At 40.3% G+C, this 27,403-nt stretch overlaps 1 protein-coding gene across 1 annotated transcript in view; it reads left to right on the top strand.

Annotated features, from left to right (window-relative positions):
* KCNE2 (potassium voltage-gated channel subfamily E regulatory subunit 2) overlaps window positions 1–27,145 on the top strand; it is a 61,722-nt gene extending 34,577 nt beyond the window's left edge. The window contains exons 2-3 of the mRNA XM_070751773.1: window positions 24,237–24,354; window positions 25,637–27,145. Of these exons, the coding sequence (XP_070607874.1) occupies window positions 25,653–26,021 (369 nt within the window). The 5' untranslated portion in view covers window positions 24,237–24,354; window positions 25,637–25,652 and the 3' untranslated portion in view covers window positions 26,022–27,145. The remainder of the gene's footprint in view (window positions 1–24,236; window positions 24,355–25,636) is intronic.
* Window positions 27,146–27,403: the final 258 nt, after the last annotated feature.

A 27,403-nucleotide genomic window follows, 5' to 3' on the forward strand; every position in this document is an offset into this window, starting at 1 on the left:
TTGTACTGTGCTTTGCTGTTGTGAGCCGCTCTGAGTTTTTGGAGAGGGGCGGCATACAAATCGAATTAATAATAATAATAATAATAACAATAACAACAACAACAACAACAACTTTAAGACTTGTGGACTTCAGCTCTCCAACTGGCTGGATAATTTTGGGAGTTGAAGTCCACAAGTCTTAAAGTTGCCAAGTTTGAAGGCACTAGATTCTGGAAATTGGGTGGGCAATATACAAATAAAATAAATGAAAGCAACACAACTACTCAGCAAGTAGATGCTGGTTTCTTTCTTACTCTCTCTTTGCCCTGAAGCAATGTGCTGCTGTGAGGATCCAACTAACATCAATTATGGCTCCATCACAGGCAAGCCTTGGTCCTCTGGGAGTGTAGATCTGGATGCTGATGAGCCATGGCCAGTTCCCAGGTAAAGCATGATTACCCTCCATCACCTGCTTCTGGTCTCTGGGTTTGGGCTCCAAGACCTGAATACCACAGACTGAGGAGGAGAAGAAAACACAGAAAGGTCAAAAGGAGGTCAAGAAAAGCAAAGAGCCCTGCTTGATTGTGGTCAGGCTGAAACTGGCAGAAATGGCATTTCCAGATGATGTCACAACCTCTAAGCAAAACAACGGTGGGGGTGATTTAAATAGGACATAAAAATAGGACATCTCCACCCACCCCTTGCCCATCATTAATAACCAGAAGAACATCCCGTTCTATCTGTATCCTTCTCATTCAAATTCCTCTTCTCCTATTTCTAAAGCAATATAAATATAAAATTGAACTCACATATGATCAATTTGAACATCCCATAACTAAATATTATAACAATAACAACAACAGCGTTGGAAGGGACCTTGGAGATCTTCTAGTCCAACCCCTTGTTTAGGCAGGAAACCCTACACTACTTCAGACAGATGGTTATCCAACATCTGCTTAAAAATTCCAAAGTTGGGGCATTCACAACTTCTGGAGACAAGCTGTTCCAATGATTAACTGTTCTGACTGTCAGGAAATTTCTCCTTAGTTCTAGGTTGCTTCTCTCCTTGTTTAGTTTCCACCCATTGCTTCTTGTTCTACCCTCAGGTGCTTTGGAGAATAGGTTGACTCCTTCTTCTTTGTGGCAACCCCAGAGATACTGGAAGACTGCTATCATGTCTTCCCTGGTCCTTCTTTTCATTAAACTAGACATGCCCAGTTCCTGCAACCATTCTTCATATGTTTTAACTTCCAGTCCCCTAATCCTCTTTGTTGCTCTTCTCTGCACTTTTTCTAGAGTCTCAATATCCTTTTGCATTGTGGTGACCAAAACTGAATGCAGTATTCCAAGTGTGGCCTTGCCAGGTGTATTAACACTTTACGGGATCTTGATTCTATCCCTCGGTTAATGCAGCCTAGAATTTGTGTTGGCTTTTTTGACAGCTGCTGCACATGGCTGACTCATATTTAAATGGTTGCCCAAGACTCCAAGATCACTAGGACTCCAAGGTATAGCCACTAAACTTTCTATTTAAACCTTGCCATTCCTTTTCTTCAAATCCCGAATATTTAATCTACATTATAAGTTTGATGCAAATCAATACTTGGTCAGAGGGATTGTAAATAGACACCATAGTTCCCTCTAAGCTGAGCAGTGAGCAATCGCTCACTTAAAAATCATCATCAACTCAGAGTTTTCCAAACCTGCCCAGAAGCCGAGAGGGAAAGAGTGAGAGGGAAGGAGAGAGAGAGGAAGAGAGGAAGAGAGAGAAACAGATAGAAAAAAGAAAGGAAGGAAAAGAGAAAGAAAAAGAATGGGAGTAAGGAAGAGAGAAAGAAAATCAAAATCTAGTTTGAAACTAGCTCAACTATTTAAGTGGCATTTTGATATTGATAGAGTTGCCCTATTATGAGCTCATTGTTATAGACACACAGTACAGTATTTTATTTTGAAATTCTCTGAGGCAAAACAGGGTGGGTTTTTTGTTTGTTTATTTATTTATTTATTTGTTTGTTTGTTTATTTATTTATCTATCTATCTATCTATCTATCTATCTATCTATCTATCTATCTATCTATCTATCTATTTATTTATTTATTATTTCTGTGCCGCCCAGTTCCGAAGGGACTGCCACTCAGACACTATTCTTTTCCGCCCACCCCCCAAAGAAATTAGAGGGAACACTGATAGACACACAACTGCTTTTAACAACTTCACCTTCTTCTGATGTCTGCAGTACTATTCACAATCAGTCACAGCTAGCAAGACTAGACTGAACATAAATATTCATTTTTAAAGTCACTGATGGACTACTAACCTTGCTACCTTGATAGTTGTCGCCACACCATACTAAGGGATTCTAATTTGGGGATTTGCAACTGATTAAGTCATAGAATCATCCTAGAATCTTACACAGATTCATAGACTAAAAGATTCATAGAATCATGGAATCTTATGGACTCAAAGGTTCCTAGGTCTCTATGACAGACCCTCAAGTTCTGGAAGATGTTATCATGTCACCCCTAAACCTTATCCTGGTTAAGCTGAACCTATCTAGTTTCCTTAGCTGTTCATCATATGGTTTAGCCTCCTCTATAGCCCTTATAATCTTTGTTGGTCTTTTGGGCACTCTTTTTAGGCTCTCAGCATCTTTTTTTGTATGAGTCCAGAACTGGAAACATACTAATCCAACTATTGCCTCACCAGTGCAATATAAAACAGCTAGTCCAGGGAAAGATCAAACAGAACAACTTGATGAAGTCAGACAAAAAAAAATCTCATTCTTACAATAACAAGCTGACTTAATTTTACAGGGTGACCAGCAAACCTGGAAAACAGGGAAATCAGGGAATTATCAGGGAAATCGGCGGTTCAGGAAATATCAGGGAATTATCAGAGAATTTGTGAAAAAAACCTGGAATAAATCAGAGGGGGAAAATAAACTGTATTAAAATGTTTACAAGTCAGGAAAAAATCATGTTTTAAAAAAACATATTGCGTTGCCTGGCAGAGTTTTGCCTCCCAAGGACAATCCCATCTGTCCGTCCATTACCCTGGGGGGGGGGAATTATTGACCCCCTCAGAGAGGGTCCGCAACTTGGGTGTCCTCCTCGATCCACAGCTCACATTAGAAAACCATCTCTCAGCTGTGGCGAGGGGGGTGTTTGCCCAGGTTCGCCTGGTGCACCAGTTGCGGCCCTATGTGGACCGGGACTCATTGCTCACAGTCACTCATGCCCTCATCACCTCGAGGTTCGACTACTGTAATGCTCTCTACATGGGGCTACCTTTGAAAAGTGTTCGTAAACTTCAGATCGTGCAGAACGCAGCTGCGAGAGCAGTCATGGGCTTACCTAGGTATGCCCATGTTTCACCATCACTCCGCAGTCTGCATTGGCTGCCGATCAATTTCCGGTCACAATTCAAAGTGTTGGTTATGACCTTTAAAGCCCTTCATGACATCGGACCAGAATATCTCCGAGACCGCCTCCTGCCGCACGAATCCCAGCGACCGATTAGGTCCCACAGAGTGGGCCTTCTCCGGGTCCCGTCAACTAAACAATGTCGGTTGGCGGGCCCCAGGGGAAGAGCCTTCTCTGTGGCGGCACCGGCTCTCTGGAACCAACTCCCCCCGGAGATTAGAACTGCCCCTACTCTTCCTGCCTTCCGTAAACTCCTCAGGGCCCACCTTTGCCGTCAGGCATGGGGGAATTGAAACATCTCCCCCTGGGCATGTTTAATTTATACATGGTATGCTTATGTGTGTGTCTGTTAGTTAGTATATGGGGTTTTTTAAAGCTTTAAATATTTTAACTGATTGGATTATTTATGATTTGTACTACTTGCTGTGAGCCGCCCCGAGTCTTCGGAGAGGGGCGGCATACAAATCCAAATAATAAATAAATAAATAAATAAATAAATAAATAAATAAATAAATAAATAATAAAGAGTCAAGCAAAAATGAGCATAACTGTGGCAGCAACTTGCTCCCTCAGCTCCCAATATTTCTCCACGGCTTAGCCGTTTGTTATGACATCATCTACCACTGCGCCTTACCTAGATCACACGTTACAGGGAAATGTCAGGGAAATATCAGGGAATTTCAAAATGCTTTGTCTCTGTATACCGCGTTCTATTATGTAATTGCATTCTAAATATCATAACCACAAATCATAAGTATATTTTTCTGTTTTATGTGAAACAGGGACTAGAAGACCTCCAAGGTCTCTTCCAGCTCTGTTCTATTCTAAAAACTCTATAAGGGCTTTCTAATCAGCCATAAGTGTAGATATTGCCTTTTTTTCTAATCAAAGAAGTTAATTTAGCCATCTCTGCAAATTCCATCGTCTTCCTCAGCCATTCCTCCTTTGTGGGTAATTGTCAAGTATATTATAAATTCCCTGATAGATTCCAGTGCTCCTTGACAAGCTCAACCAAGCTGTCTTTTATCTGGACCCTTAATCCAGCCTCGCCAGAAAGGATGACCTGCTGTTTTTGTGGGCTTATTCCTAGATAAGCTCTAAAGTTCACAATTTTAGGGCAAGTGCTGTCAATGTACAACAGGGTGCTGTCACAATTCAACCCGTCAGTAAAAAAGAAATTTCAACTGGGCAAAAAATGTTGGTCATAATATAACCCTGGCGGACTGAGAGCAAATTTGGAAAAGAAATATAAAATTAACTAAGTCAACAGCTTATAAAGAAAATCAGTATAAAATGTTTTATCGGTGGCATCTAGTCCCGAATAGATTGGCTAAAATATATCCAAATTGCATGTAAAAATGTAATGTAATGTAAAAAAGAGCAGGGCACATTTTTTCATGCATGGTGGACGTGTCCCGAAACAAGGAAATATTGGAGAAATCTTCGTAGTTGGCTACAGGAAATAACAGGAACCAATATCGAACTCACCCTGGAGCTATTTTCCCCTAGGAATTATAAGGAAAACTTACCCAAAAAGTATAAAATATCTGTTGTTACATATTGTGATGGCGACAAGAATTATGTATGCACAAAAATGGAATGATCCCAGAATACCAGAAAGCAGAGAAATAATCAAGAAAGTATATGACTGTGCAGAAATGGTTCGGCTAACCATGGTATTAAATGATAAAAAAGATTCAGACTATTATGATATCTGGACACTGTGGTACAAATGAATAAGAAAAAGGAAAACTAATCCACAATGAAGCTGTGTATGATGTAAGAACATGTATACAGATATATAATTATATAGTATACGGATAAGAATTAAAAGTTGGGTGCTAACTTACATGAAAAATATTTGCATTTGTATTTGTGTCAATGTCTGTTTATATGTTGTGTTTGTGCTTTCTTTTCTTTTTTTAAAGTAATTTTCATTAATTTGTTTTAAAAAGCATAATCAAGAAAATATATACATTGACATATTTGCAATATTTGCAATACACAAAAAAGAAAATAGAAAAACATACATACACTTCTAAACAAACAAAAAACACCCGGACAATTACAAAATTACAAATAACATAAAAATATCATCAATTTCCTCTTGAGAGTAGGAGAGTTACAGTCTTGTTGCATATCAAATTATTTTCTGGTGAATAGAAGTCATTGGCATTCACTTTTGTTCTTTTTGGTTATCAATGTCTTCTCTATTATTATTATTATTTTTAAACCACCTTCCGTACCCTTTTTTATTAATTAATTTAGTTACATAAAGATTTGTTTTCACAAAATATCATTGTAATTGCATCATATTTCATCTTTCTGTCAATAAATACATATCTTAAAGCATCGTTATTATCGTAATTCAATTTGAACTTCTATTTCTCCTCTTAAACCAATCATAAAATATGTTCCATGTTTTATATTAATCGGAGTCTTCTTCGTTTTTTAATTTTAATGTTAAGGTATCTAGTTCTGCATAGTCAAGAATTTTCTTTAGTATTAATGAGTCTTCCGGAGGGTTAGGTTTTTACAGCATTGGGCTATTGCCATTCTAATTGCAGTCAGTATGTGTATCAGCAGATAATATTTATTTTTTCTAATCTTTGTGATTTCTTAAATGTATAAAATTCAATAAAAATTTCTTTAAAAAACAAGAAATCACAACAAGTTCTTTGGCAAGACCAGACCATCTCCAGATACAGAGACGTGATTGTGAGAAACCCTTATGGCGAGCCCTGGTGGTAGAAGTCATGGAGAAGTCCCACATACAACCCTTCCCAGGCTTTCCCCTTACGTGTTTTCATGTTGCATGTCCCCAACAATGACAGGAAGATGACAACTGCTCGGATTAGCCAGCCCAAGCGGGGCCTCGATCCTGCACTGGTGTCCATGGCACCTGTCTTCTGTTGTTCAGACCAAGGAGGCAACCTCAGTAAGTTCTTCTGCATTGTTAGCAGACAAAGTCTGAGTTCCACCATTGGGCTGGAGTGGAATGAACAAGTCATTCCATGGTTAATGGTCCAGGAAGGGTTGGCGTTCCATCCCTATGCTTATCATACTGATGCTTCTTTAACATTTGAAAACTCTAGAGTCTGTCTTGATGTAACCATTGTTTAAGTTTAAGTTTAATCAGATTTGTATGCCGCCCCTCTCCGCAGACTCGGGACGGCTCACAGCAATAACAATACAATGTAAAACAAATCTAATATTTAAGTTAATTTAAAAACACCACAAATTAAAACCAATCATACATACTAGCGTACCATGCATAAATTTTATAAGCCTAGGGGGAGGGAACATGTCAATTCCCCCATGCCTGACGACAGAAGCTCTGCCATACACATTGGTAAAAAAAATCAGAATACAGTGATACTTTGTCTTAATTGGTTCCGGGATGAGGTTCGTAAGGTGAAAGGTTCGTAAGATGAAACAATGTTTCCCATAGGAATCAATGGAAAAGCAAATAATGTGTGCAAGCCCAAAACTCACCCCTTTTGCCTTATGCCACTGGGAATCCCCGCCTCCGGGTTTATGTTGCCAGACAAAGCGCCTGTTCTTGTGCTGCTAGGATTCCCTTGAGGCTCCCCTTCCTGTGAAAACCCACCTCTGGACTTCCGTGTTTTTGCGATGCTGCAATTTCCCTGAGGCTCTGCTCACTGGGAAACCCCACCTCCGGACTTCCGTTACCAGCGAAGCACCCGTTTTTGTGCTGCTGGGATTCCCCTAAGGCTCTCCTCACTGGGAAATCCCACCTCCAGACTTCCATGTTTTTGTGATGCTGCGATTTCCCTGAGGCTTCCTTCACTGGGATTCAAAGCAGCGCCGGCAAAAATGAAGGGATTCCCAGAGAGGGGAGCCTCAGCAAAATCGCAAGGCAATGCAGTTTCCTAGATACTTATTGGGTGTTCAAGATTTGTTTGCCTCTTCTCATAAACCATTTTCCTCTTACAAACCATTACAGGTGACCCATGAGCAAGTTGAACAAAGATTTGCATGTCAAAAACTGGGCATCGTCCCCCATGGAATGCACCTGGGCTCTTACAGGATAGCAGGTCTGACTGCTGCTACTTGCTCGCACTGCTTGCCTTGCTTCTCTCGTGGCGGCTGCTGCTCCTGCTGCAAGCAGTGGCCAAAACAAGCGCTTTTGAGTTTGCAGGCTCTGATGCTCGCAAGGGAATTGGAGCCAGGTTTTCTTTTCTTTTGCTCTGCTTTCCTTTCTCTCTCTCCCCCCCCCCCCCCCGGCCTCCTCTATGAAGTAGGGTGGCGGAACCGCAGTTTGGCTGTGGCTGCCATATCATGTTAGGATAGGATTTAATATCTGGACTTCTAACATAACTATCTTATACACTTTTATTCCATTAGCCAGGAACAGGACTGCACGTAGGTCACAAAGTGAGTCTGCATTTCTGGTGAACTCTGCTTGAGGAAGTGACTGGTCATAAAGCGGTTCATGGCAGCCCCCCCTCGAATAACAAGAATGTGCCAGCAGGATGAGAACTGTGTGATAAAAGGGTGCATGTTTACATTTCCTGGGGCACACTGGATGAAATCAGCAATAAAAGACCTTGCTTTGTGGTAAACAAGAGATAACCATATTCACAACAAAGGTCCCAGGAAATTGGCCATAAGAGACATTTGTTCAGTAGAAGCTAGTTACGTGCCATATGTAGATAGGAAGGACTCGGAAGTTGTGTCATATCTCAGAGTCATGTTATTGGATGTTTGTATACCACTTGACATATACGTATAACCTTACCCAGTTTGCATATTCCCCCCAATAAAAGGAAGTGCTCGGCCCAAAACTGTGTCATTTCACCCGGAGAGAAATGTGTCCAAGTTTTCTTTCTAGGATTCGAATTCGTGAGTGACCCCACGCATCTGGGTTGCCCTAAGTCCCTCTGAAGACCCTGTTCCCCACAGGGACTTTGCGGCATCCGCAGGATCCCCCACCCATTGTTTCTGCTACTGTCACAAATGCGTTGCCTTGTGAACACACAGGGGGAGCACAAACCATGGTAATTTGCTGGTGGCTTGCTTAGTCTCGCTTTGAAAAGTGTGTGTGTGTGGGGGGGGTTAAGCTGGGTGTGTGTGAATCTGCCATGTAGTAATGCCCTAGGAGAATGACAGAGAGCCCTAATCCTACCAGGAACAAAAGGCAGAGCCTCTAACTCCAGGGAGACTCCATTCAGGAAAAGGACAGTGCACTGAGGGGGAAACGCGCCGCCTGCGCCATGAGGATTCGTCTAGTTAGCTAGGCTGGAGCACACTAACTCTAAGTAGGGAAGAAACCAAGTCACTTCCACTCTCCAGTGCTGCCAAAGGCGTTAAGAGGTTTTTCCCCCCCCTTGGATTTTGAAATACAGTATTGACCGGCTCATGTAGTCTACGCCCAATGGATAATAAAACTTAATAGATAATAAAACTTCAATTCCATAATATGGAAAGACCCAAAGAGAGAACATTCTTGTTTCATTTCAAAAACTTCATGGACAGAATGTTTTGTGCTGATGCTGTTTTACAGCAGTTTTGCAGCATTACGATTCAGAATTTGAGCTGCTTACAAGCAATGCCTAGCTACTGCTTTACTCTCAAAGACACCCAAGAAGTAAGCTCAAGGCAAGCCAAGATAAGTAAGACTTTTGCTTTCGTAGTGCAACAGTATGAGCTTTCTGAATGTTTAGCTAGTTGGCAACATCGCATGCTGCTTAATTATACACTAAAATATCTTACACTCTAAGGCAGTTTAAGGTGTTGTTTTTCCCCAGAAGCATATGAGTTCAGGAGTTAGGTGGTTGTTGTTCCTTTCACTCTCACGTTTGATGTTTCTACTGAGATTTATAGGTTAAGGGGCTTATTCCAAAGACTTCTACTGATTTCGACATTGTAAAGAGGAGTTTAAAGAATCTCTTTTTCATTCTAATAATCTGGCTGAGATGTATGAGATACAAATCAATTGTCATTTGAGGGAAGGGAGAGAAGGAATTAAAGAGTTAGTTTTCTTATTTCCTTATTCATTCACAAAGATGTGGAGATCTTCCTTAGTCCTGCTAGTTGTGATTACTTAATTGGAGTTGGTATAAATAAGACTAAACGTTTTAGGCTTTATCTGTGCAAACATGCTCAGCTGTCTACGACTGATCTCCAGCAAGCTGTAATTGCCACTTTGAGCTCCTAGGTCAGTGATTGCAAACCTATGGCATGGGTGCCACTGGTGGCACGCAGATCCATATCTGCTGGCATGTGAGTCATTGCCCTAGCTCAGCTCCAGCACACATGTGCGTAGCAACCAGATGATTTTTGGCTTGCACAGAGGTTTGTGAGGGCATTTTCGTCTTCCAGAGGGCTTCTTGGGGGGATGGGGGAGGGCGTTTTTGTCCTCCTCAGGCTTCAGGGAAACCAATGGAACCTGGGAAGGGTGAAAAACAGGCCTACCAAGCCCCCTAAAAGTTGGGGAAAGGGCTGTTTCTGGCCTCCAGAGGGCCTCTGGAGGGAGGCAGGGGAGGCAATTTTCGCCCTCCCCAGGCATTGAATTATGGGTGTGGGCACTCGCACCGGCGTGATAGTGTGTGTGCACGCACTTTTAGCACCTGAGGAAAAAAAGGTTCGCCATCACTGTTCTAGGTGAAAGTCAGCATATAAAATAACTGAATATGTGGATTAATAAAATTTCCTTTAGTGAGATGCCTGCCTATATAAATGTGATTAATAAATAAATAATAAAATATAGTTGATAAACTGATCAATAATCACAGTTGCTTGGAACTTGATAGCAACTATAAATTACATTAATTAGAAGTTATAATAATATACTATGAATAAAATTTAGGAATAGCCAAATACAAATTTTAAATATTAAAAATCTAGACCAGTGATGGTGAACCTTTGGCATGGGTACCACAGGAGCCATATCTGCTGGCACGCAAACTGTTATGCTAACTCAGCTCCAATGTACATGTGTGTGCCAGCCAACTAATTTATGGCTCACACAGAGGCTCTGGGAGGGCGTTTGTGGCTTCCAGTGAGCCTCTGAGGGATGAGGGAGGGCATTTTTATCCTCCCCGAGCTCCAGGGAAGCCTTTGGAGCCTGGGAAGGCAAAACACAAGCCTACTGGGTCCACCAGAATTTGGGAAACAGGCCGTTTCTGGCCTCCAGAGGGCTTCCAGGGGGTGGGGGAAGCTGTTTTTGCCCTCCCCAGGCATTGAAATAAGGGTGTGGGCACTCACGCATGCACGATAGCTCAGGTGCACACTATTTCGGCACCCGAGGAAATAAAGGTTCGCCATCACTGATCTAGACTGATTCTCATTGTGATTTTTCTTAGCATAACCATCTAAAAATTGATGCAGTACATTTCCCCCCTAATATATGTGCCTATTTGTGTATATTTGTTTTAATATATATAATGGTGCCTCTACTTAAGAACACCTCTACTTTTCTCGATAAGAAATTGTTTTTGCCTCTTCTTAAGAACCCAAGCCTGGAAAACTTTCCCAGGAAATTTGAGAGCGGCACGAAGGCCCAGCAAGTTTCCTGCCATTCCCCCTTTAATCTCAACGATCTTGGGCTTTTCTGGGCTGCCAGAGGATCCTTTCGGTGGTGCTTAAGGAGGCGTTGGCAGTCCAGAACAAACAAAGCATTTTCCTTTCTCTGGGTGCTTGGAGGGGGAATAAACTTCTGCCAGCTCCCAGAGAAAAGAAAGGCTCCCTTCGCTCTGGGCAGCGACTGTCTTCCTCCTCTTCTTCCTCCTCCTCCCACCCAAATTCCGAACTTTTATTTCTTTCCTAATGGGTTTGCACACATTATTTGCTTTTACATTGATTCCTATGAGAAAAATTACTTCTACTTAGAAACTTTTCCACTTAAGAACCAGGTCACGGAACAAATTAAGTTCTTAAGTAGAGGTACCACCGCACATGTTTTTGTCTATTCAGTTTTTATAAAGTATATTCACTGGAGTATTGCATTTCAATTTCAGAAAAGTTCAAAAACAGAAGGAGACCTGTTCCAATAAGTTTTATTAATTTTAAAAAAATGCAAGTTGGATGATCCATATTAAATTATGAACCACACAAATTTCTGCCTCATCTCTAGTCCTTGATTAGGGAAATAATTTCAATGGAATGTTCAACAATACACTATAGCACTCTGAGGACACACTGTGGTCATTTTGGAAGTGATAATTACCATTTTTTCACAATCTTCACAAATTATGCTTACCTGTAAAGAAATAAATTTGGACAAACAGATTTGTCAAAAGAAATAAGGAGCCGGTAAATATGAAGAAACTGTTTCAGAAGGCTGGCTGTATTTTGTATCATATATTTCTGTTCAAGTAGAATACTCAGGTTGGATTAACCCCAGCTGCTAAAGAGCAGTGCTTTTCTTTTTGGTAATTGAGATAGGGACCAAAACTCTGGCCTCACGGAAGACTCTCAAACACGTGTTTATACAGGTAGTCCTCAATTTACAACAGTTCATTTAGTGACAATTCAAAGTTACAACAGCACTATAAAAATGTGACTTACGGCCATTTTTCCACAGTTATGATCTTTGTAGCAACCCTATATCTTGTGATCAAAGTTCAGATGCTTGGCAAACTGGTTCATAATTGTTCTGCCTGACTGGCTCAGGCAATGCGTAACAGTACAAGGAAAAGAAATCAAACACACACGTGCTCTGCTAATCAACAAACTTGTATTAAATAAACAAAAAAGGGTTACTCAAAACAGTTCGTAGTGTGCAAAAACAATGCAAGGCTTACTTCAGCCGCATACAAAAACTCAGGAAAAAACAAACAAAGACAACCTGGAATGAGCAAAGACGTTTCATGAGTCCTTTTGAATCTTTGGAGCAAACAGCAAGTCCCACAGTTTTCACCTCCCACTTGTCTGAAAAAGCTGGGTTGAAAACTCCAACGGCACGGACAGAAACTTCAGAGCAGGAACCACAAAATAACACAGATAAACAGCCACAGTTTGCCTTGGCCTTTGTTCCCTTTTATCCCTTTAGCCCTCATTAAGGAAACCATACCCAGCCCTCAGTATAAGAACCACACCCAGCCCAGGTGCTACTATGATGACTTGTAATACTCCTTAAAGCGATCCCTTCTTTGCATAGCTCTTCGGCTACGCAGATCAATATATTGATCTGCAGAAGAACCCAGGGACGAAAGACTGTCTGAGGGACTGCAGGCCAAATCCCCTGGGCTGTCTGCTGAATCCTGCGTCCCAGTGGCCTCGTCCTCCTGGCTGTCTGCCACGTCTTCCTGGCTGTCTGCCACATCTTCCTGGCTGTCAGCCAGGCTTTCGCATTCACTTTGTGCTGCGTCTCTCCCATCTGTGGGAGCAACGGCTGGCCCAGGCCCAAACACAACAATAATTATGACTGTTGCTGTGTCTCAAGACCATGTGATCACATTTTGTGACCTTCTGACACAAGCAAAGTCAGTGAGAAAGCCAGGTTCAATTAACAACCATATCACTAACTTACCGGTCACAATGCTTCACTTAACAACTGTGACAAGAAAGGTTGTACATTGGGGCAAAACTCACTTAACAAATGTCTCAATTCACAACATAAAGTGTGGTTGTAAGTGGAGGAGTACCTGTACATATGGGCAACCTATCAGGGGAGGAAATGCAAAAATAGACCAATGTGCTAGAAACTAAGCATAAGAAATACCAAGGATTTAGCTTCTTTGCAAACTCTCTGCAGTGCCTTTATCTAAACAGAGATGGGGATGTTCAGAGCTATGGGAGGTTTTTGGTGGAAAAGGCAAGACAGCTTGAATATGCTAAAGTCCAGCACTACTATTTCACATTTCTCCAAGCTCAGCCATTAGTATAGGAATTTTTCTCTGGAGTTTTCTAGTTTATAGTGCAAAAGTAATATATTTATTTTAAAATTTATAACTTCTTGAACCGCCTTTGTTGTATACTGTATATTCATATTCTAGGACAGTGATGGCAAACCTATGCCACGGGTGCCACAGGTGGCACACAGAGCCATATCTGCTGGCATGTGAGCTGTTGCCTTAGCTCGGCTCCAATGTGCACGTGTGTGCTGGCCAGCTGATTTTTGACTCACACAGAGGCTCTGGAAGGGCATTCTTGGCTCCCAGAGAGCTTCTAGAGCAGTGGTTCTCAACCTTTCTAATGCCGCAACCTCTTAATACAGTTCCTCATGTTGTGATGACCCCCAGCCATAAGTATAGCGCCAATTCTCCCAACAGAGCTTTAAGCTGATTGGCAGGAAGGTCAGAGGGACACCCCCATTGTAAACACTTGATTGGTCAGATTGAAAAAATATGCTCCAAGCAGTGAAGGGCTACCAAAATTTTTATAACCACACTGTGGGCTTGACTTATGCATTTTCTTTCAACATCTTTCAGTGCAAATTGGGTGCTCTGTGGTGGAGCTCCTTTTTTTTTACCCCACTGCGTTCCGCCACCCCCACCCCCCGGTCCAGGCAGTAGCCAACCCCTGGTCCCAAGGCACCAGAATAGAAGCATTAGTTCCTAATACCATGGGGAATTTTTCTTTTCCCATGGTCTTAGGCGACCCCTGTGAAACGATCATTCGACCCCCAAAGGGGTCCCAATCCCCAGGTTGAAAACCACTGTTCTAGAGAGATGGGGGAGGACATTTTTACCCTCCCTCGGCTCCAGGAAGCCTTTGGAGCCTGAGGAGGGTGAAACACGAGCCTACTGGGCCCATCAGAAGCTGGAAAACAGGTGATTTACAGCCTCCAGGGGTCTTCGCGGGGAGGGGAGCTGTTTTCGCCGTCCCCAGGCATTGAATTATGGGTGGGGGCACTCACACATGAACAATATTTATTTATTTATTTATTTATTTATTTATTTATTTATTTATTTATTTGTCCAATACACAAGTACATAGGAAGAAAATAGACATCTGATAATATAAAAAGGGTGAAAGTGGGCTTAGAGGAGAGGAAATATGACAGGAAGAGAATATATAAGATAGGTGAAAGAAAGGAAAGACAATTGGACAGGGGACGAAAGGCACACCACTGCACTTATGTACGCCCCTTACTGGCCTCTTAGGAATCTGGAGAGGTCAATCGTGGAGAGTCTGAGGGAGAAGTGTTGGGGGTTAGGGGTTGACACAATTGAGTCCGGTAATGAGTTCCATGCTTTGATAACTCTATTGTTGAAATCATATTTTTTACAGTCAAGTTTGGAGCGGTTCGTATTGAGTTTGAATTTGTTGCGTGCTCTTGTGTTGTTGCGGTTGAAGCTGAAGTAGTCATTGACTGGTAGGACATTGCAGCATATGATCTTGTGGGCAATACTCAAATCATGTTTTAGATTCCGTAGTTCTAGGCTTTCTAGGCCTAGGATTGTAAGTCTATTTTCGTAGGATATTCTGTTTCGAGTGGAGGAGTGAAGGGCTCTTCTGGTGAAATATCTTTGGACATTTTTAAGGGTGTTGGTGTCTGAGATGTGGTATGGGTTCCAGACTGATGAGCAGTAGTCTAAGATGGGTCTGGCAAAAGTTTTGTAGGCTCTTGTGAGTAGAGTGAGATTGCCTGAGCAGAAGCTGCGTAGGATCAGGTTAACAACTCTAGAGGCTTTTTTGGCGATATTGTTGCAGTGGGCTCCTACGAGTGGTGGAATAGGTCTGGAGTCATTGAGTTTGTTGTTGACAAAGTTATAGAAAGCACGGTTAGACTTGATGCGAAGGAGGCTTTCCTCTTGTTTGCTGTGGTGGTTGAGGCATTCTGCTCTTATTCTTTGGCATATGCTTTTGTAGCGGACTTTAAAGTGTGTTACTGGGCTTTTTTTGCATGCCTATGCTCTTTCGGCACCAGAGGGAAAAAAAGGTTCGCCACCTCTTTTCTAAGAAATAAGTATGATTCTCCACATTGTCTTGACTCTGATTTTTAGTCTATTCCCCGTGACTCCTTTGTTTTACATGTCAAAGGTTACAGGTTGGGTTTCTGCCATATGTAGGCAAGCCAGCTCCAGGCACAAGGGAGCGACTGGCAGACTGCTGCTAAGCCTTCTTCTCTCCCTCAAGGCATCTCCCACTGTGCAGGGCCAAATTTCCTCACTGCTTTCACCTGACATCAATTAAAATTATTTGTTCTTCAGACTATGATGTTGGCAGGGCCAGCAGGCTAGCTGCCCTTACATTAACCTTGGGTGCATTCTGTTTTTCAAAAAAGTTATCAAAGTAATTTTATAACAAGAACAGTTTTGACAGAGGTTTCCTCTTAATACATATCGAGCAGGGGTGGATTCTAACTTACATTACTGTTGGTTCCGTTCCTCTCATGCCACGTGGGTAGGTCATGTGCGCGCACGCAGAGTGCCAAAAAATAAAATAAAAATAAATAAAAAGCCAAAAACAAGATAGCAATGCATGTGCAGTGCCGGAAACTCAGGTACTGAGCATGCTCAGAAGAAAATAAATACATTTAAAAATTTCCCTTTAAAAAAAAAAAATTAAAGATGGCGATGCCCACCGACTGGCACCAACAGAACCAGTTCCATGATGTCATCGTGATATCACCAGTGGGTTGCTATAGGTTCAGGCGAACCGGTTTGAACCGGGCCTATCTGGACTGGGAGTCACTGCTCACAGTCACTCATGCCCTCATCACCTCGAGGTTCGACTACTGTAACGCTCTCTACATGGAGCTACCTTTGAAAAGTGTTCGGAAACTTCAGATCGTGCAGAATGCAGCTGCGAGAGCAACCATAGGCTTCCCTAGGTATGCCCATGTTACATCAACACTCTGCAGTCTGCACTGATTGCCGATCAGTTTCCGGTCACAATTCAAAGTGTTGGTGATGACCTATAAAGCCCTTCATGGCATCAGACCAGAATATCTCCGGGACCGCCTTCTGCCGCACGAATCTCAGCGACCAGTTAGGTCCCACAGAGTTGGCCTTCTCTGGTTCCTGTCGACTAAACAATGTCGTCTGGCGGGACCCAGGGAAAGAGCCTTCTCTGGGGCAGCCCCGAGCCTCTGGAACCAGCTCTACCCAGAGATTAGGATTGCCCCCACCCTCCTTGCCTTTCGCAAACTTCTTAAAACTCACCTCTGCCGCTAGGCATGGGGGAACTGAGACATCTCCCCCTGGCCTATATAATTTATGAATGGTATGTTTGTGTGTGTGTCTTGTTTTTTTAAAATAAGGGGTTTTTAGAGACTTTTTAATATTAGATTTGCGATACATTGTTTTTTGTTATTGTTGTGAGCTGCCCTGACTCTGCGGAGAGGGGCGGCATACAAATCTAATAATAAAATAAAATAAAATAAAATAAAATAAAATAAAATAAAATAAAATAAAATAGAATAGAATAGAATAGAATAGAATAGAATAGAATAGAATAGAATAGAATAGAATAGAATAGAATAGAATAGAATAGAATAAAAAAAATAAAAAAATAAAATAAAATAAAATAAAATAAAAATAAAATAAAATAAAATAAAATAAAATAAAATAAAATAAAATAAAATAAAATAAAATAAAATAAATAAATAAATAAATAAATAAATAAATAAATAAATAAAATAAAATAAAATAAAATAAAATAATAAAATAAAATAAAATAAAATATAAAATAAAATAAATAATAAAAATAAAATAAAATAAAATAAATCAATCTCTGATATTAAGAATCAATATGTTCTATTAACTCTTAATATCTTGAGCTGAAACTGCTTGTCTTCCCTTTGCACAGTGTCTAATAAACAACTAAATTGCCACCATAACCATTTTGAGTTTAAAAGTATCTAGTATGGAAAGGATTTTAAAAATTCCTAATCACGGCTTCATGAACTGTTCCTCCCACCACCGCTCATTTTCTCCTTTCCTTCCCATCCTTTAGCTACTTTACAGCATTTTGCATTTTGTATATTTATATTTTTGTAGTATTTTATTTACACAATTTCATTTTTAAATATTATAAGCTGCCCAGAGTGAATACCCATATGTGGTAAACTAAGTGGCCAATAAATTTAGTAGAAAATAAAAAAATTAATACATGATTGTATGTATGTTGTGACATATTACTTGCATTTGTATGAAATGTACAGATACTTTAACCAAGTTTTTGCAACTTATCTGGAATAATAACGGTTATTATTCTATGAAACTGGGTATAAGCCTTCTGTAGTGAACTTCAGGGCAGTTTATGATCCAGTATTATAAACAGATCTAGCTGTGAAAATGCTACTATGGAGGGACAATGAATGGTCAGACGTAATTACGATTGAACCATTTTAGGATTTATTGGTAGAAAATACACACACACACACAGTATATTCCTATTGTCACAAAAATGCATAGCTACTTTAATCTGCACTACAATATTCTGCAACAACATTCTTGCTTCTGACATGCCATCTAGACCATTGTAAACAGCCTTCTCTGTGGCGGCCCTGACCCTCTGGAACCAACTCCCCCCGGAGATTAGAACTGCCCCTACTCTCCTTACCTTTCGTAAGCTCCTTAAGACCCACCTTTATCGTCAGGCATGGGGGAACTGAGACATCTCCCCCGGGCATATACAATTTATGAATGGTATGTCTGTATGTATGTTTGCTTAGAAAATGGGTTTTTTAAAATATTTTTAAACTGTAATTTTGATTTGTTGTAAATTGTTTCACTTTGTTGTGAGCCGCCCCGAGTCTGCGGAGAGGGGCGGCATACAAATCTAAATAATAAATAATAAATAAATAATAAATAAATGTTGGCAGAAACAATGATAGTGGAGAAAACTGGGGAGGGGCAGTGTGACAACCATCATGTGTTGCTTTACTTTCTCTTGCTGCCACCACAGAAATCTGGTAGCTTCCCCATTTTCTGGCGACCTCTTGAGCTTGCTTCTATTCTCCCTGCTAAGACTTTATTTATTTTATTTATTTATTGTTAGAGTTGAAAGGGACCATGCAGGTCATCAAGTCCAACCTCCTGCCTGAGCAGGAATCCTAAAGCACCCCAGCCAAGTGGCAGTCCAATCTCCTCTTGAAAGTGTCCACAGTTGGAGAATTCACAACCTCTGCAGGCAGGTTGTTCCAATGGTTGATCGCTCTGACCGTCAGGAAGTTCTTCCTTACTTCTAGGTTGAATCTTTCCTTGGTCAGCTTCCAGCCGTTGTTCCTTGTTCGACCCTCTGGTGCTCTGGAGAATAGAATGGCTCCCTCCTCTCTGTGGCAACCCCTCACATACCTGTATACAGCTATCATGTCCCCTCTGGCCCTCCTTTTCTCAAGGCTATCCATGCCCAGTTCCCGCAGTCTCTCTTCGTAAGTCTTGATTTCAAGTCCCCTAATCATTTTGGTTGCTCTTTTCTGTACCTTCTCCAGAGTTTCCATGTCTCTTTTGAAGTGTGGTGACCAGAACTGGATGCAGTACTCCAGATGTGGTCTGACCAGGGCGTAGTAGAGTGGTATTAATACTTCCCTGGTCTTGGAGTGTATCCCTCTGTTGATGTAGCTTAGGATGGTGTTGGCTTTTTTGGCCGCTGCTGCACATTGCTGGCTCATGTTTAGTTGATTATCCACCAAGACTCCAAGATCTCTTTCGCAGTTACTGCTGCTAAGTGGGGTTTCTCCCAGGCTGTATGTGTGTCTAGGTTTTTTTTTACTAAGGTGAAGGACTTTGCTCTTGTCGACGTTGAACATCATGTTGTTAGTGTGGGCCCATAGTGTTAATCTGTCAAGATCTTTCTGTATTTTGAGCCTGTCCTCTAGGGTGTTGGCTACCCCTGCCAGCTTGGTGTCGTCTGAGAATTTGATTAGTTCCCCTTCTACTCCCACGTCCAGGTCATTAATGAAAATATTGAAGAGTACAGGGCCCAGGACGGAACCCTGTGGTATCCCACTGCCTACCTTCTTCCATGTGGATTTGGAACCGTTGAGGACAACTCGTTGTGTATGGTTGGACAGCCAACTGTTTATCCATCTGCATGTGTTGTAACCTACCCCATTTTTTTCTAATTTGTGGATTAGGAGATTGTGGTCAACTTTATCAAAAGCTTTGCTGAAGTCCAAGTATATGAGGTCTACTGCGTTGTGTTGATCCACTGATTTGGTTATGGTGTTGAAAAATGATATGAGGTTGGTAAAGTCAAGACTTGTCAAGGTAAAGTCAAGGATAAGGACATGCCAAGCCAAGGTTATAGAGAATTGCAAGAACTATAACAGGAACAGGCTCTCATATCTTAAAAGTGTTGACGCAGTTCATTCTACCGAGCTTGACGCCAATTATTATTCCTGATAACACTGGCCCCTTCCCTGGTTAAGTCCTCCAAATGTTTGGATTACATCATCCCAAACTATTCCTATCATTGTGTATATTGGCTAGAGAAAAAGGGAGATGTAATCAGGGGAAGGCTGTATCGCACAATTATTAAAGGCTGTTTCCATGGTCTTTAGTAAGTAAATTCCATCTCTTTATGTTTGCGTGTAACATCATAATGTATGTATGGAAAAATGAAGTTATGACAACATAATGCCCACTGTGATGTTTCAAAAAAAGCTACATTCAGAGTATTTATTTGTATTTGTATTTGTATTTATTAGATTTGTATGCCACCCCTCTCCGAAGACTCGGGGCGGCTAACAACAATATAAAAAGACAATGTAAACAAATCTAATATTAAAACAATCTAAAAAACCTCAATTTAAAGAACCACTCATACATACAAGCATACCATGTATAAATTCTATAAGCCTAGGGGGAAGGGAAATTTCAATTCCCCTATGCCTGACGACAGAGGTGGGTTTTAAGGAGCTTGCGAAAGGCAAGGAGGGTGGGGGCAACTCTGATATCTGGGGGGAGCTGTTTCCAGAGGGCCGGGGCTGCCACAGAGAAGGCTCTTCTCCTGGGTCCCTCCAAACGACATTGCTTAGTCGACGGGACCCGGAGAAGGCCAACTCTGTGGGACCTAACCGGTCGCTGGGATTCGTGCAGCAGAAGGCGGTCCCGGAGATATTCTGGTCCAATGCCATGAAGGGCTTTATAGGTCATAACCAACACTTTGAATTGTGACCGGAAATTGATCGGCAACCAATGCAGACTGCGGAGTGTTGGTGTAACATGGGCATACTTTGGGAAGCCCATGATTGCTCTCGCAGCTGCCTTCTGCACGATCTGAAGTTTCCGAACACTTTTCAAAGGTAGCCCCATGTAGAGAGCATTACAGTAGTCGAACCTCGAGGTGATGAGGGCCGTGTAAGACACACCCAAATTTTCAGCCTCTTTTAGGGAGGAAAAAGGTGCATTTTATACTCAAAAAATACAGTAATTAAATTGTGCCTGATATCTAGTGAAAATAGTGGCTCCTAAGTGAGAGTGACCTAGAGCCATGATGGCAAGCCTATGGCACACATTCCAGAGGTGGCACACAGAGCCTTCTCTGCTGGCACATGTGCCACGCCCCTGGTCAGATCTCCATGGTGGTTTTTTCGTGAGTTTCTGTTTCCCTGCAAATGATGAAACAGAAGCTCATGAAAAAGATCTTACCTCTTGCCATGCTGCCAGTGTTGGGATGCTCCACCTCCCACCGGCTTGCTGGTCTTTGGGTCTCATGTGTTTTTGGGTCTTTGTTGCACATGTGTACATGTCAGCACATGCGGATGTGCATGTCTGTGCATGCACACATTTGTGCATGTAAACACATTATCATGTTGGTGCACGTGTACATGTCAGCACATGTACATACATGTTAGCAAACTTTTGAGTGCACAAACACATCTTTCAGTTTGAGCATAGTTTGAGCATTTGGTGTCTAAAAGCTTCACCATCACTGACCGAGAGTGAGAATATGCAAAATACTGCCGCCAAGCTTTGACTTTATCTAAACATGTGTTACTGAAATCAACAGGATGGCTGTAGTTTATTTTACAAAGTTATTATAATATTGTTGCACCTTTTAATGTAACAATTATGGACAGCTGTGTTGTGTCCAGAGGACAGTTGATAAATGTAGCTCGCCCTTTATCCTTGGGCAGGAAAATACAGAGCCTGGATTGGCTGGCTCAGCCTGGCAGCAGCAGATATAAATAGCTACTAGGCGCGGCCATCTTGTTGTTGTTGTTGTTGTTCTAATTAGTTCATTGAAGTTGCTGTTACTGTTTCCAATAAAGCCTGTTAACAATTGCCAGGCCACTGTCTTTCCTGGGGCAGGTTTAATAAGCTTCATTTTATTGTTCTTTTTCCCCCTACTTGCAAATCTCTTCTGATTTTAAATTTTTTTGCAAGAAGAAGCTAGAAAATTTGCACGACTCTTTTTATAAAAATGAGTAACACTCCCTTGCTTCATTCAATTAAACAAAATGAAGGTATCCTCCCAATCTTGATTATCTGGATATGGTTTCTAGTATTTAAAAAGCCAAGGTCAACCTCATATCTGCAAAAGCTGATGTTATATCTTTAACTTTCAGTTCACAAGATATGTAATAAAATGGGGTAAAACTCAATTAACAAATGTCCCACTTGACCACAGAATTAATAATAATAATAATAATAATAATAATAATAATAATAATAATAATAATAAGCAAACCATACATAAATCATAATAGCTAAGGAGAATATCAACTTCCCCAAGCCTGGCAACATAGGTGGTTTTTTAGGAGCTTGCGAAAGGCAAGGAGGGTGGGGGCAGTTCTAATCTCCCAGGGGAGTTGATTCCAGAGGGCTGGGGCCACCACAGAGAAGGCTCTTCCCCTTGGTCCCACCAGATGGCATTGCTTAGTCGACGGGACATAACCGATCGCTGGGATTTGTGTGGCAGAAGACAGTCCCAATGGTATTCTGGTCCGATGCCATGAATGTTGGGCTCAATTGCGGTTATAAGTTGAGTTCTACCTCCATCCTTTCTTTAGTCAGCTAGAACTGAGCTAAATTCACCAGATCATTATGGAGTATAGAAAGATCTCCATCCAAACCCTTTAAACCTTTTACTAAGACTATGCAATCAACCTTCTCTACAGGCAGTCCTTGATTTACAACCACAATTGAGTCCAATATTTCTGTTACTAAGAAACATTTGTCAAGTGAGTTTTGTCCCATTTTATGACTTCCCTGTGACAGATCTTACCTGAATCATTGCAGTTGTTATGATAGTAACACAGTAAATCTGGTTCGCTCATTGGTACTTTGCTTGTCAGGTCGCAAAAGTTGACCACACAATGTCAAAATATTGTAATTGTCATAAATATAAGTCAGTTGCCAAGCATCTGAATTTTGAGCATATGACCATGAGGATGCTGCAATGGTCCTGAGTATGAAAATTAGTCATAACTTTTTGTTCTGCCTGACTGGGCTCAGGCGATTAGTAACAGTCCAAGGAAAAGAAATCAAACACACACGTGCTGTTCTAATCAGCAAACTTGTATTAAACAAACAAAAAAGGGTTAACCAAAACAATGATAGTGCAAGGCATAATTCAGCCAAATACAAAACACAGGAAAAAGCAAACAAAGACAACCTGCATGGAGCAGAAATGTTTCAGGAGTCCTTTGAATCTTAGAGCAAATAGCAAGTCCCAGAGGTTTCACCTCCCACGTGCCTGAAAAGGCTGGATTGAAATCCAAAGGCACGGAACAGAAACTTCAGAGCAGGAACCACCAAGTAACACAGACAAACAGCCACAGTTTGCCTTGTGCCTCTGTTCCCTTTTATACCTTTATCCCTCATTAAGGGAACCACACCCAGCCCTCAGTATAAGAACCACACCCAGCCCAGGTGCTACTCTGATCACTGATAATAGTCCTTTAATTGAGCCCTCCTTTGCATAGCTCTTCGTCTATGCATGTCTATGAATTGGTCTGCAGAGGAATCCAAGGAAGATAAACTGTCTGAGTGACTGCATGCTAAATCCCCTGGGCTGTCTGCTGGGTCCTGCGTGCTGTCTGCCAACTCCTCTGAACCAGTGGCCTCATCCTCATGACTGTCTGCCATGTCTTCCTGGCTGTCAGCCGGGCTTTCGCACTCACTTTGTGCCGCATCTCTCCCATCTGTGGGAGCAACCGCTGGCCCAAGCCCAAACACAACACTTTTCCCATGCCATTGTAAGTTCTAATGGTCACTAAATGTACTGTTGCATCCACTTACTTTTATGAGAGGTCCAAAGATTGCATGCCTCCACTGTAATTTTCTTGCAGAGAAAATGTATTAAAACAGAAAAGCAAAATGCCTTTGAATGGAGTACCCTTGACAAACCCCATTTTGTTTTCCCCACTATATTGAGTAAAGCCCACTTGAAAAAGTAAGAAGTAAATCAGTACCAGGAAATTTGCAATCACAGAACTGTCCCAACAGATCTAAAGTTTTGTAGCTGCTTGAAACAAATTAGAATTTGATGAGCATGTCCTATCCAGAAATTTTTATGTTCTTAAAAGCATGTAACCTATTCAGTAACTTTACTGGATGAAGTAATGGGAGTTCACATATTTGTCTAAATAAATTGGGTTGCAGAAATAGAGCTTTAGATAGTTTAGTGTAAAAAAATACTTCTTTTAAAGAAAAAGATTATTAATGTGACCACCCTTCTGTTTTATTTTTAAAGTTACTCCCTTCCCACTGAAAGTTACAATTTCAATTATAAACCATGCTATTATGACTTCAATAGAGATATTGTGTAATACAAAACCACTGAATGTAAAATATGACTTTAACTTTAAATTTTTATATTCCAATAATTTACAGACCCAGAAGAATTTTATGTAGCTTGCCAAGCATCAAGGTTACTTGTTGACTAAGCCAATATTTAACTTCCCAGTGAGATTAAATGTACCAATACATCTACTTTAGAGACAGATTACAATGAAACAATTATTCATAGAACAAGATGGATTCTTCTGGTTGATGGTTTCCCTGTTCTCCTCAAGAATATCACAACAGTTTTAATATAGCACATGCTCTTTGCTACTGATATCTTTGTATGCAGAAATCCAGAAGAGGTAAGTCTTTGATAACAGTAACTATTTTTCCTTAAATAATTTGTTAACTTTGATTTGAAATTAAGCAAGAAAACTCATATACTGAGCCAGGATAGAGAAAAAAAAATGAGCAAAGTTTTGAGAGATGAAACCAGAATATTTGAAATGCTTAAGCATAAAATGTAATGAGTTAGATTCTAATTCCTAATTCCTTAAGACAATGTCATTCATATATTTCCACTGAAAATTTATGATCTTCAGCTCCACTGATTTCCATTTGAATGAGACTACAAGTTACTTTATAACCCAATATATGAAATGTGTTACTGGCATTCATCTATTTAAAAGCAGACACATAATAAGGTCCAACAACTGAAATATAAATGGCAAAGTGAAATGAAGATTGAGGAAGGGAACAAGATATTCAGTAAGAGCCTTTAAGGCTTTTAAATTACAATTAGATTAGAAAACATTTTCAAAGGCAAACTGCAGGACATACAAACATCAGTAGATTTCTCTTTGCTTTGTAATTGGGCAGATAGAAAAACTCATCTTTGCCAAGGATTAAGTGACAGTCTATGACACGTACAAAATTGCCAGCAGAATATGCCATATACTATATAGAGAACCAGAGTGAATTATTTTATTATACTTTCTGTAAGAGTCATTTTACTTTCCATTCTCAGAGAATGGTTTTGCATACATCTGGCTGGTAGAAAAACTAGTTACACTGTTTTCAAAAGGTACAAATGGGTAAAGCAAGGATCCTTCATTACATTTACATTATAGCTGGTACAGACAAGGTCCTATCAAGTATTTCAGTGATCAGAAAATCTCTTAATGTGCTCATTAATTAATTAATTTAGTTAGTTTGTCAGGTTAATGAGATAACAGGTATAAGTATAAACATGAATATGAATACAGTGAATACAGGATATAAATCAATAGGGATAGTAGGACAGGGACCGTAGGCACACTGGTGTGCTTATGCACGTCCCTTAAATAGTGTGTACTTTAAGAATATACTTTATTTAATGAATATGACAAAATCAGGTAACCTTATCAGCTATTATAAAGCATGATTAAGGCTATGAAAGATTGTTTTTAAGAAAAGTTTGAAGTTATTTGTCTCCTTAAATGGAAAATTTATGTTTTTGTGATTCAAAGCATGGACACAAATTTTCAATAAGCATGGACACATGTGTTTTATGGACAAATGCCATATATTCCTCTCTAAATATGATTATGAATTCTTATGAATTCTACCATGCATAGATCACTGGCACACATTTTTGTTTTTCAGGTTAGTTAACTGAAATATGGCTGCTTTGCAAAACTTCACCAATTCTCTGGAAAAGACTTTCAAGAAGATTTTCATCGACTATATGAACAATTGGCGTAATAATACCGCAATGGAACAAAATGCTTTGAAAGAACGAGTTGACTCTGAAAATTTAGATTATGTAATTTTGTATCTTATGGTAATGATTGGCATCTTCTCTTTTATTATTGTGGCAATTTTAGTAAGCACAGTGAAATCAAAGAGACAAGAGCATTCCAATGACCCTTATCATCAGTACATTGTGGATGATTGGAGTGAAAAGCTAAAACATCAGATTCTTTTCCAAGATGATCTTAAATCCATTGTCCATGAAAATTGTGGAGCAAAGGGCAAAAGTAGTTCATAATTAAGTATTGGAGAACTGGGATCCCTAATTCAGTGGTCTTATTATCAGTATGCTAGAGCTTGGATTCTATACATAATTATAGGATATCAGATTAAGTTAAATATTAAGATTTAATATCTACAAGCAGATCAGTAACCAACTATGCACATACTGGAATCAAAACAAAGCTTTTTAGACATTTTCAACAAGTGGGTTAAATCAGAGAAGCTAGTTTACCTTCTGAAATTCCAGGCACCTTTTAAAGAATTTTTACAAGATTGAGTGATTAAATGAAGATCCTTCAAGGAAATTATAATAAATTATAAAAATACATTGACTGCTTCGTAGAAGAAAATGGGTGATTCTATTCAGACACCATGGAAATCTTTTTTAGAAGGATTTTTAATCTTCACCACCACTATTTTACTTATGTGTGTGTACTTCAACTACCCTGCAATGGAAGAAGCCAGAAGACCAAAATTCTGTTATGTCCAACTCTGTGTTGCTTCATGAAGCTGTAACTCGACCCTTCTTGCTCAGTAAAATCTTGGAATCTGCCACTCAGAAAGAGAGAAAAACAATTATCTTTGGGTCTGCAGACTAAAAAGTTGGCATTTTGAGAGCTCCCATTCTTGCCTGAGCTCCTGACAGCTGAGCAATTTAAAAGCTTACCAATGTGAGTAGAAAAATAGGTATCACTTCAGTGCTAACAACATTCCATGCACCTGGGCTTATAGTCCTGCTGGTCACATCACTATGGAAGTGTATTTGGAGAATGTTGACTCCCTTGGGTAGGATTTAAAGATGGGCAACACCCCTTAGAATCAGAATCAGCTGGACAGGGGAAACCTTTACCTTTACTTTACTGATTTTATGAAATGGATATCAGCTTCTTCTTCTGTGAATTAGATGAAAAACAACAGGAAGACGAATCAATAGGATTCCATCCTTGACAAAGGAATTTATTAATAGAATAACTGAAAGTTTTGTTTTATGTAATCTAAATTACAGTTCTTTTATGACTGTATGACTTTTATGACATTCGGTCCATTTAGAATCCATTAACACTGTGAGTTGTAGTTGTTATATGATTCTTATTTGATACTTTAAATGTATAAAGGTTATTACTATATGCAGTAGAGCTTTTTCTTTAGAAGCTTATCTTTAAGTAGTCTTCGTGGTGATTAATTGAACTTTGCTTAATAAATAAAATTTCTTAATGTAAAGAAAGAAAAAAGGAAGCTATTTGAATTCTTCTAGCGTGTGGCAGACAATGTATTATACTGGAGTTCTGGAAACATCTTTAGAATGTAAGGGCTGAACAAACTTTTTTTTGGAAATGCTAATGTTCTGAATCTCACTCCAGTACCTGAATTTAAATGTATATTCAGCCTGTAAATTAA

This window comes from Erythrolamprus reginae, chromosome 4 (assembly GCF_031021105.1).
Source record: "Erythrolamprus reginae isolate rEryReg1 chromosome 4, rEryReg1.hap1, whole genome shotgun sequence".
Taxonomy (NCBI): domain Eukaryota; kingdom Metazoa; phylum Chordata; class Lepidosauria; order Squamata; family Dipsadidae; genus Erythrolamprus; species Erythrolamprus reginae.